The 11699-nt window shown below is 48.9% G+C and overlaps 1 protein-coding gene across 2 annotated transcripts; it reads left to right on the forward strand.

Moving 5' to 3' along the window:
- Positions 1 to 1249: 1249 nt before the first annotated feature.
- On the forward strand, positions 1250 to 11006 carry FXYD5 (FXYD domain containing ion transport regulator 5). 2 transcript variants are annotated; one of them, XM_044671179.1, is made up of 10 exons: positions 1250 to 1347; positions 2369 to 2438; positions 5641 to 5745; positions 5863 to 5919; positions 6151 to 6207; positions 8734 to 8796; positions 10100 to 10132; positions 10266 to 10340; positions 10586 to 10631; positions 10737 to 11006. In XM_044671179.1, exons 2-10 carry the CDS (start codon positions 2369 to 2371, stop codon positions 10759 to 10761), a joined length of 531 nt encoding a protein of 176 aa, XP_044527114.1. In that variant the 5' UTR covers positions 1250 to 1347; the 3' UTR covers positions 10762 to 11006. The 2 variants fall into 2 exon arrangements, with proteins under 2 accessions (XP_044527114.1, XP_044527113.1); XM_044671178.1 differs by having other exon boundaries at positions 1263 to 1347; positions 2341 to 2438; positions 5863 to 5925.
- Positions 11007 to 11699: the final 693 nt, after the last annotated feature.

Below are 11699 nucleotides of genomic sequence, written 5' to 3' on the forward strand. Positions count from 1 at the left end.
TCTCTCTCTCTGTCTCTCTCTGTCTCTGTCTCTCTCTCTGTTTCTCTCTCTGTCTCTCTCTCTCTCTGTCTCTCTCTGTCTGTCTGTCTGTCTGTCTGTCTGTCTGTCTGTCTGTCTGTCTGTCTCTCTCTCTCTCCTTGTCTTTGTCCCTCTCCCTCTCCCTCTCCCTCTCCTTTTCTCTCTCCCTCTTCCACTGGGGGGAGGGAGAAAATAGGCAATAGCAGACTGGGATTAAACAGACCACAAAATCTATATTTCACAGGATCAGAAAAGTGAGTGTGGTGTGCACGTTTGGGGAAGGGGGAAATTGGGGTGGGAGGGTGTACCTCTCTCTATCCCCCTGTCTCTTTCCCAGCAGCCCAAGGGGGAGCCGTGTAACATGAGGAAGCCTGTCCAGCTCCGCCGCTGCCCCCATCTCAAAGACCCTAGGGGTTAGGGATGGAGATTGCTGGGGCCCCCTGCTCCCAGCCCCCCCACACCAGTGAATGTTCCCCTCTATATGAGCTGCCTGTGCCCCAAACTGGACTCCTCACCCCACAGGGAGTGCCTAGGGCCCAGAGCATTGAGCCCCCTTGGGGGACAGGGCTGGCCCCCCTCCCTGAGGCTTCTGCAATAAAATCCACCCCCATTACTTCTAATGGACCCAGGCATCCGGTCCCCTGGTCCCCTCCTCGGACCCAGACATCTACTCCTTGCCTTGGCCTCCTTCCTAGAATTCAGGCATCCACTCCCCAGCCTCAGTTCCTCTCCTAAGACCCAGGTATCCACACTGTCCCATTCCCTCCCCACCCCCCACCCCCCAACCCCTACTGCCTCCTAGGACTCGGACATCTGAGCCCTGACCCCTGTTTGTTACCTTCTGAGCTCAATAAATGTGGATTCCGGGTTTTTCCCTCTGGTCTCTCTGTGTCCTTCCTGGTTCTTGTTTGGGGAAAGAGGAAAGAGGAAAGTGAGCCGCCCCCTCCCCCAAGATAACGGGAAGGGAAGAGTGGTAGAATCTCCTCCTTCTCCCCTCCCCTCCACCTGGCTGTCCTGGCCAGCTCTCCTATTAGAGAACACGCAGGGGCTCCCGAGGTGTCCAGCCCTGCCCCCTTTCTCACAGGACATCTCCTGTGCCCCATCGCCCCATTCTCCCATCCTGGGGTGTTCCCCACTCTGCCCCTGCTTCGTTTCTCTCTGGCTCACGCCCCTGCCTTTGAAGCCAGGAAGCCAAAGAGGAAATGACTCTCCCAGTCTTGGCCCCCGCCCGCCCCCGATCTCACACCCCGTTCCCGCCTGAGCTCCCCACCCCGCCCTGGCCGTCCCCACCAGGCCAAGGCCACCAGCTCCGGACCCCCCAGCTCAAAGGTAAAGCCCTCTAGTGCGGCGGGAGGTCCCCTAGCCCTGGCCTCTGGGCCAGGCAGCCGGGAGATTTTCTGCCCATCACCTCCTGGGTCTGACCCCTCTGTCCTCTCTGCGCACGTGTGTCTGGCCCTTCCTCTCCCTCCAGGTCTCCTCTGAAGCCTCTTTGGCCCTCTTTTTCTCCCAGCTGTCTCTGCGGGCTCCCACATCTCTCGGTGTCTCAGTTCTCCCCCCAGGCTCTGTGCTGGGGCTCAGAGTTATCTCCGCCACCGCGGCTCTCCCCATTCTCTGCTCCGCTCCCTCCCCGTCCCTCCTCGGGTTTTCTCTCCCAGATGAAGTCTCTCATCCAGCTTGGCTCTCTCCAGCCTTCCTCTCCCCCCCCCCCCATCCCCCCACCCCCCCNTTTCTCTCCCAGATGAAGTCTCTCACCCAGCTTGGCTCTCTCCAGCCTTCCTCTCCCCACCCCCCCATCCCCCCACCCCCCCAGCTCCAGCCAGCTCAGTCTTTCCTACTAACGCAGGAGCCCGTTACTCATGTCACCTCCCTGCCTGCCCTCCCTCCCATTGGACTCCTCAGCTCGGGGTGAGGGAAGGGAGAGGAAGCGGGTCCAGAGCGGCCCCCCGGCTGGGTAAGAGCCCGGGCGGACCCTGCGCCCAGGCTGGCAATGAAGTGAAGGAAGAAGGGTTCGAAGCGGAGGGACATTTGTGTTCTAGGCAAGTCCTTGCATCAGGAGCTGCTAAACACACCCTAGGCTGGTTGCTTCCTGTTTTCTCGAGGGGAGCAGGGGGTGGGGTGACCGAGATGGGGATGACTATGTGGGCACGTCTCCCCACTTCCTCCTCCTCCTCCGGGGTCTCTGCAGAAGGACTTCTGGGAGGGAGTCAGTGCCACTGGTCGGGAATGTTGCTCAGAGACAACCCCGGATCCAAAAGCCACTCCCACAGCCAGCCCCAGATCCTACCCCCCTCCCCCCCGTTACTGGAGCCCCCCTCTCCACAGATCTCAATCCCGTCACCCCCTCCTACAGATGGCACCTCCAGGCCACTTCTGCTTCCTTTTCCTCCTCCTGGGCTCGGCCCCATCCTCGAGGACCCAAGGTGAGTGGTGCTACGATCTCTTCCTTTCATTAGAATCAGAGATTGGTGGTGCTCCCTCATGTCTTATAACTCCCACTGGGGCCTTCTTCAGGGTTGGGGCTGCCTCCGATTTTTCAGCCTTGTTTCTCCAACCCCAGATTACAACCCATCGGTGCTTGTCCATCCGCTCCTAGTCAAGTCCAACTAACACTAAGTATTGTGGACGAGGGATCTGGGGCTCCGGCAAAGAGATCCTGCCTGCAAGGAGTTTACAATCTAGTGGGCTGGAGGAGGGGATGGACAAATACTACAAGAGGGAGCAAAGGGAAGGTCCAGGCCAAGAGCTCTGGGAAATGAGATCGGAGAGATCCTGGTGTCCCTTCAGTTCAACCCAGGAATCCATCTCAATTTCTCCAGCCATGTCAAGGATGCTAGTGAGGAACAAGAGCCTGCCAATCAGTTAGTTATTACTCAGTCTTTCCACTGCATGCCCACACAAGGCACTTCTTAGATGATCTTCTTCCTAATTTCTTAATTGTAATGGACTACGCATGGCTTGCACCTCCCCATTGCCCCTTGGATGGTTCTCTACTCTAATTTTTTGGCAAGCCTGGATGGGCAGCAATCTGCACTGTTGGAAGGAATACCCATGTGGATCCACTGGAGTGGCCCAGAACAATGCCTTATATACAGGATCTTCGATCAAGAGCTGGAAGGGACTTTTGTAGATTTTAAAATGAATATTCAATATCTCTAAAGCACAATATTTATAAAGATTTATTAATATTTAACTAGAGAGCTATGGAAAACAGGGAGCGCTCACCCAATCCACTCACGTGGAAGAAGAGAAAGAGAGAGAGAGAGAGAGAGAGAGAGAGAGAGAGAGAGAGAGAGAGAGGCATACCCAAAATTTAAATACAATAACGTAAAGAATGTAGGTAAACAAAAAAGGAAAAAAGGATCCTTGGGACCTGGGAGAATTTGGGCGGATGAAGTCCAAAGGATATAAAATTCCCACTTATACACTTCCAAGGCCATTTAATCCAATCCCTTTGTTGTTGTTGCTCAGTCATTTCCAGTTGTGCCTGACTCTCTGTGACCCCATTTGGGATTTTCTTGGCAAAGATACTGGGTAGGTCTGAATTTGGTTTTACTAGGTTCAAATCTGGTCTCAGATACTTCCTAGCTGTGTGACCCTGGGCAAGTCACTTAACCCTCATTGTCTAGCCCTCACTGCTCTTCTGTCTTGGAACAAATACACAGCATTGATTCTAAGACAGTAAGGTTATTGTTGTTGTTGTTGTTGGTTTGTTTGTTTTAAAGATACTGGAGAGGGTTGGCCATTTCCTGTTCCAACTCATTTTACAGATGAGGAAACTGAGGCCCAGCAAGAAGTTGACATCAGATCATAGATTAGAACCAGAAGGCCCTCGGAGGACTAGTTCCAAATCCTCTTTTTACTAAGGGGGAACTGAGGAAGTTAAATGACTTGCTGGAGTTCACACAGGTATAAAGAGCCGGGAGTAAGTAGGGATTTGAACCCAGGTCCTCTAACTCCAGAACCAGCATTCTTTCCATTGAATCATTCTGCTTTCTGGTAGCAGGAAGGAAGCTTTTCTTTTGTGCCCAGGTACTATGCTAATTGCTTTACAAAGATCTTAGAGCTAGGGGGCTCAGTGGATAGAGAGTTGGGCCTGAAGACAGGAGCACCTGGGTTCAAAATCTGGCCTCAGATGCCTAGCTGGATGACCCTAGAGAGGTCATTTAATCTTGTTCGCCTAGCCCTTGCCCTTCTGTGTAAGAATATTACTAAGACAGAAAGTAAGGATTTAAAAAACAAAGTTTATCTCATTTGTGTCCCACAACAATCCTGCAAGGTAGATGCTATTATTATACCCATTTTGATAGTCGAGGAAAATGAGGCAGCAAAGGTGATGTGACTTGCCCAGTCAACAACTAACAATCATCTGAGACTGGATTCCCATTTGGGTCTCCCTGACTCCTGGCACAGCATCGATGAGTCTCTCAGGAACCCATGGTCAATGCTATGGCAGCCAGGGGCCACCCCCACCCGCAGATGTACTTACTGGCAGTAAAATTCAAACCCAACCAATCCTTTTAAAGTACCTTTGATAGGAGTGCTGGAGCTCCAGCAAAGACAGATCAGACTCAGGAGTTTACATACAATTTAGTAGGGAGGAGGAGGAGATGGACAACTACACAGAGGGGTGAGCGTGGTGAGGGACAAAGGGAAGGTCCAGGCCAAGAGCTCAGGGAAATAATGTGGAAAGATCACTTTCTTCTGGGGGAGCCGAGAGGTAAGAGACATTCAGGGAAGGCTTCATGGTGGCCCTTGAGCTGGACTTTTAAGAAAGGCAAGGATGTGAGTGACTCCAAGGATGGAGAGCCGAGCCTAGAGCCAGGAGGTCCTGGGTTCAAATCTGGCCTCAGACACTTCCTGGTTGTGACCCTGGGCAATTCACTTAAGCCCCCTTACCTATAGCTCTTACTGTTTCCCTGCTTTGGAACTGATACAAAACATTGATTCTAAGATAGAAGGTCAGGGTTAAAAAAAGAAAAGAAGGAAAGACAGAGATGTCAGCGGGCAGAAATGTGAAGATTATTGCTCACGAGGTAGAATTGAATCAACTGGGTTTAGAGTCAGAAGTCGTTGGGTCCAGTTCTGGTTCTGTTCCTTCCTACCTTGGGCAAGATATCTGACCTCTCTGGTTCCTTTGAAAGATGATAGGTTTGGGGGTAGCTAGGTGGCTCAGTGGAGAGAGCTCCAGGTCTGAAGACAGGAGGTTCTGGATTCAAACCTTTCCTAGCTGTGTGACCCTGGGCAAGTCACTTAATCCTATTGTCTAGTCCTTTCTGCTCTCCTGGCATGGAACTGATGTTTAGTGTGGATTATACGCCAGAAGGTAAGAGTTTAACAAAATAAAAGATGATAGGTTTGGACTAGAACTCTGAGACTCCTTCCAAATCTATGTCTATGACGCCGGGGCCTCTGAGCTTGACTGGAGCTAAAGAAAGACTTTTAGAGAGTCGGAACATTCCTTCTCCGTCCCGAAGCTGCCTACGAGAAGGGTTTTATTGCCTCGTTATGTCCACAGGAGAAGGGGCACGGGCTAGGAAGGATGGCGGGGGTGGACGGAGTCCTGGCTTTCCTCCTTTTCCCTCCACTTATCTTCCACTCCCCCCTCCTTGTCCTCCTAATTAGACTTGTCAGTGGAGACCCAGTTAGGTACATCGATTGTTCCGCCCTTAATGGAGAAGGACCATTCAACTCCATCCGAAGAGACGCCTGCTTCCAGCTTGGGCACAGGTGAGGCATAATTGGGGGAGAAGCTTGGGGGAGGGCGTTTGGCAGATGGAGGGGCTTCCCATGGGGACTGCTGGGAACTCTAGGAGGTCTCTGCTACCAACTCTGCCTTCCTCTCAGCTCTAAGCCCAACCACCTCAGAACTCCGGCTGATTTCAGGGGATCCTACCAAGGATGGTGACGGTAAGTGGGGTTCAAGTGCTGGGGGAAGAGGTAAGCGACTCAGACCCTGGTCTGGCTCCCGGATGACAACTCCATGTCCCTCCAGTCACAGAGATGGGCTAAGATTGGGGACTCTGGAATCTTGGGCAGGATGGCCCAAGGGGCAAAGGGGTTGGGGCCCCAGATCTTGTGGGAGGTAGGATTTCATTCATTTCTCATGCCCCGTTCTCTTCTGTTTCCATCGAGGGAAAGACACGGGTCAAACCCAGCCAGAGAATAAGATGGAAACTACTTCAGAGACGAGTAAGTGGGAGAGTGGGGAGCACTTAGGTAGGGGAGGGGCCCTAAGATTCCCATACTATTCCCATTCAATCATATTCTCCTCGTCTCCTCCCTCCATCAGGCCTTGTGAGCTTTCCTACCTGCCCTCCTCTTTCTTTCTTTCTTTCTTTCTTTCTTTCTTTCTTTCTTTCTTTCTTTCTTTCTTTCTTTCTTTCTTTCTTTCTTTCTTTCTTCCATCTTTCTTTTCTGTCCTAGAATCAATACTGTGTATAAGTTCCAAGGCAGAAGAGTGGCAAGGGTTATGCAATAAGTGACTCACCCAGGGTCATCCAGCTAGGAAGTGTCTAAGGTCAGATTTGAAGGAGACTTCCTGTCTCTAGGCCTGGCTGTCAATCCACTGAGCTGCCCCTGGCCCCCTCTGTTTCTCCAAATCCCCACTGCCTTCCAAGACTCATCTCAAGACTCCCTAATTCAGGAAAACCTCTCCCTCTCCCACCTTTCCCCATGTAAGAGGAACATTTTCCCTTATCAGATTCAAATTTCATTTTAAGAGATGGGACACGGCTGGGTTTGGAGTCTGGCAGACCCCAGACTTTGGGGATCAGAGGTGTAGAGGTGGAAGAGACCTCCCAGGCCGACTCTTTTTTTGGCCAGTGAAATCCCTGCCCCCCCCAAAAGTGTAAATTATAGAAAATTGTAACAAATAAACTGTTTATTTCCCAGACTTTTTCTGAACTTTTTTTTCTGGGTATTTTTCCATATTTTGCTACCGTTGTTACATTAAAAATTCTCATACTTGTTAGTCACTATGGGTTTAGTTCTGGGTCTTTCTTTACCTTCCATCATTTCCTAAAAAAATTTTCCATGTTTCTCTGATTCAATATGTAGTGCCATAACATTCCATTGTGTGAACACACCACATTTTGGTTCTATCTTTCCCCAGTTACTGAACCTATGAGTAGTTTCCAATTTTTGGTATTATGAATAATGCTGGGGGGCAGCTGGGTGGCTCAGTGGATAGAGAGTCAGGCCTAGAGATGGGAGGTCCTGGGTTCAAATCTGGTCTCAGACACTTCCTAGCTGTGTGATCTTAAGCAAGTCACTTAACCCCATTGCCTAGCCCTTACTCCTCTTCTGGCTTGGGACCAATACAAAATATTGATTCCAAGATTGAAAGAAAAAGTTGAAAAAAAAAGTATGAATAGTATAATATGAATAGTAAAGAGTATGTTGTGCTTAGTGCAGGGTTCTATTTTGCTTTCCAAGACAATTGCCCTGCTCATCTGTTGTTCAGTCATATCCCACTCTTTGTGACCCCATTTGGGGTTTTCTTGGCAAAGATACTGGAGTGGTTTGCCATTTCCCTCTCCATCTCATTTGACAGGTGAGGAAACTGAGACCATCAGGGTAAAATGACTTGTCCAGGGCCACACAACTAGTAAATGCCTGAGGCCAAACTTGAACTCAAGAAGTGGAGTCTTCCTGACTCCAAGTTCAGTATTCTATGCTGTTTGGTGCCATCTTCCTGCCCACTATTCACCAAGCAGTAGTGCGCCTGTTTCTCCACAGCCCTTCCAGCATTGAATTTCATAATTGTTCTCTATTATTGCTAACTTAATTGAATATGTGATGGTATTTTAACATTACTGAAATCTCCATTTCTCTAATTAATAAAGAGTTCATAGTTTTTCCAAGTGGTTTACAAACAATCTATTTCTAAAAAAAAAAAAAAACCACAGTTTCTCTTGAAAGTTGCCTGTTCATATTCCTTGACCATTCATCTACCAACAGATGGGACTCACCCTCACGAATTTGTGTCACCTCCTTACAGATTTTTAGATTCTAAAAAGAAATATTTATGACATATTTTTGACAGTATGGCTTTTTCTTTATTATTCTGAATATTTTCTTTCTTTTTTTTTCATGTGCCAAAGGTCATCTTTCAGTAGAATTAAGACATCTCATAAATTTTTTTCCCTTCTGTTTAATACATAAACTTTCCCTCTTTTCTGCCTTTATAGTAATGGGCTCAGATTGCTCTCTGCACTCTTCCTGGCCCTCCCTTTTTCCTCTCCTCCTTTGTTCTCTCTCTTCCTTCCTTGGAGCATCCTCACTCTTCACTTTTTGCCATTATTGAACTATGATCTTTTTTTAATGATTTTTTAAAAATTTAGAATATTTTTCCATGGTTTCATGATTTATATTCTTTTCCTCTCCCCCAAACCCCACCCCCTCCCTGTAGCCGATGCACAATTCCACTGGGTTTTACATGTGTCATTGATCAAGACCTAATTCCATATTATTGATATTTGCATTAGGGTGGTCATTTAGAATCTACATCCCCAATCATATCCCCATCGACCCATGTGATCAAGCAGTTGTTTTTCTTCTGTTTCCGCTCCCACAGTTCTTTCTCATAAGTCCCTCAGAATTGTTCTAGATCATTGCATTGCTGTTAGTAGAGACAGACTATGATCTCCTTGAGGGCAGGGGTTGTGTCAAACTCTTTGCACAGGTCGTGGATAGTCTCTCTTGTGTGTTCTCCAGGTAACTTGGACCCTACAACTGTGGGCAGCAGAACAAGATCCCCCAAGCCTTCAGCCTCTTCTGGTCAGTGGTTCTTATACCCTAGCCCTGGTCAGGAGGGAGGGATCCTGGGTCCCATTCCTATGGGGGTGGGCAGGGAGAGACACTGGGAATTGCTCTCAAAGTGAGGTGATGAGATTTTGAGCTGGAAGGGGTCTCAGAGGATATCTGGTCCAGTTCCTGAATTTTCTCCTCCTTAAGCCTGTCCTGTTTCCTCACTCCTAGAATACACACCATATTAATTTCCTTCAATTAAACATTTTTTTTTTAGTTCTCTGATGTTCAAAGAACCATCCACCCCCTCCCCAGTGTGTTCCTTTCTTGCTTTCTACTAATCCTAGTAGAATGTAAGTTTCTTGAGGGCCACAACCCAGGAGGCAACCAGACAGCTGGGGTCAACTAGGAGTAGCCAACCGACCTCTTCCCCAGGGGGAAGAACAGCACAGTGAAGTGGATAAAGGGCTGGGCTTGGAGTTAGAAATATCTGAGTTCAAATCCAAAGTTAGACAATTACTGTGTGACCCTGGGCAAGCTACTTATACTCTTGTTTGCCTCAGTTTCCTCATCTGTACAACGGGGAGAATAATTGAACCTACCTCCCAAGCATTTACTAAGTACTAAGGAGGTGCCAGGTTCCAAGCTAACTGCTTTGTTGTAATTTTCAGTTGTGTCAGATGTTCCATAACTCCATTTGGGATTTTCTTTCCTCTTTCCTTTCCTTTCCTTTCCTTTCCTTTCCTTTCCTTTCCTTTCCTTACTCTTACCTTCTGTCTTAGAATCAATATTATTTTTTAGTTCCAAGGCAGAAGAGCCTTTCTCTACCTCATTTTACAGACGAGGAAACCGAGGCAAACAAGGCAAAGTGGCTTGCTCAGGGCCACCCAGCTAGTATCTGAGGCTAGGTTTAAACTCAGGAAGATGTCTTCCCGACTCCAGGCCTAGAGCTCTATGTATTCTATTTATTTTTATTTTTTAAACCCTTAACTTCTGTGTATTGGCTCCTAGGTGGAAGAGTGGTAACGGTGGGCAATGGGGTCAAGTGACTTGCCCAGGGTCACACAGATGGGAAGTGTCTGAGGTCAGATTTGAACCTAGGACCTCCTGTCTCTAGGCCTGACTCTCAATCCACTGAGCTACCCAGCTGCCCCAGCTCTATGTATTCTAGCACCACCTAAGTGTTAGGGATGCAAAAAAAAAAAAAAAAAAAAGCAAAAAGATGTGCCTGTCCTCAAGGAGCTTACTTTCCAAAGTGGAAAGGCAATGCATGAAAGGGGAGGAGCTGCAAGAGAAAAGCTCCTCCACCTTAATTTCTTTGCTTCCTCCCCAGGGCACGAGGAGGCAGGGAATCCCTTTCAAAGTGGTGAGTCTTTCTTCCAGATTTGGGACCCTGGGAAGAGTGGGGAGGCTAGACAAAGGGCTCCTTCCCCTTCTGTATCCTCCACCTTCATCTCTTTGCTTTCACCCCTGACCCCCCTCTCCTCTTTCTCCTTCAGATGAATATACCCTCCGGAAGAGAGGTTTATTGGCAGCTGCTGTTCTCTTCATCACAGGCATCGTGATTCTCACCAGTATGAACTAGGGGAACCTGGGAAACTCTTGGGTTCCAGGCCTGGGCTGGGGAGGGATGAGAGGCTCCACATTCGTAGACCAGTTCTGTCCCCTGGTTTACCGTGAGATCTGGGGGTCAAGCCCCATCCCACCTCCGAAGTGAGGTTCCCCATTTGTGACCCATGGATATTGACTGGTATGGCGCTCCCATCCGACCCCACGAGTCTGATTTCTTTTCTTGTTCTTCCCCAATTCTTCCTCTTAGGTGATCGGTGCCGCCAGTTTCGCTGGTGCAGGAGACAACAAAGAAGGTGAGATTATGGAAACCAAGGTGGGAGGAGTGTGGCTGGGAAGACCAAGGGATGCCGGAGATGGGAAGGATGAGGTCTTTCCTCTCACTGCCTCCTCCTTCAAAGTGCCTACAGGGTGACCCAAGCCTGAGGCCCCAGCTCTAAGGAAGAGACACCAATGGAGCCATAATGGTGGAAGGACGCCAAGGCTCTGACCAACTCTGGAGCTCTGGGAAGGAAGCACCACTGCTCAGCCAGAATGCCTTTCTCAAGATGGCACCAGCTCCTCTGATTTCTAGGTCTCCCTGGTTTCTGTTGCCACTCCCCCCAAGATCCCAAGTTTCTCAGCACCTAGCACGGTGCCAAATTCTCAATAAAATTTGCGGGACAAATGAATGGACGAGTGTTGGTTCTTGACCTGGCATCTCGTCTGTCAAAGGTGCTGAGCAAACATGAAAGGCTGGGATTCATGGGGATGAAGCCAAGAGAAGGGACCAGAGCCTGGTGGTCAATTCCCAAACTTTTTTGGCCTACTTCCCCCTTTCCAGAAAAAAATATTCCTTAGCCCCCTGGAAATTAATTTTTTTAAATTTTAATAGCAATTAATAGGAAAGATAAATGCACCTGTGGCCATCACTGCTCCTCTGGATCGCTGCAGCACCCACTAGGGGGCGGTGGTGCCCACTTTGGGAATCACCGGTGTATACTGTGCATGCAGAATCCTGCTTTAGTCAAAGACTGAGGTCTCATCTCCTGAATTCTAGAGAATTCTGGGAGAACACGGTGCTGGTCTGGGGATACAGAGGCAGAAGTCTCTGCCTTTAAGCCGTTTATGCTCTATGGCTTGGGGGAGGGAACTCAGTATAAGTACATAAAGAAATATAAGATGAGAGGGAGAGAGAAGTCAGAGAGAGGGGAGTCAGAAAGAGACAAAGAAGAGAAGACAAGAGAGGTTGGGAGATGGGGGGGAGGAAGGAGAGAGGGAAAAAGAGTCAGAGGGGAGCCAGACAGAGAGCCAGACAGACAGAGAGCTAACAATGGAGGGGGTCAGAAAAGGAGGTGGCATATGAACCAGGCCTTGAAGAAAGC

This window comes from Gracilinanus agilis, chromosome 3, assembly GCF_016433145.1.
Source record: "Gracilinanus agilis isolate LMUSP501 chromosome 3, AgileGrace, whole genome shotgun sequence".
Taxonomy (NCBI): Eukaryota; Metazoa; Chordata; class Mammalia; order Didelphimorphia; family Didelphidae; genus Gracilinanus; species Gracilinanus agilis.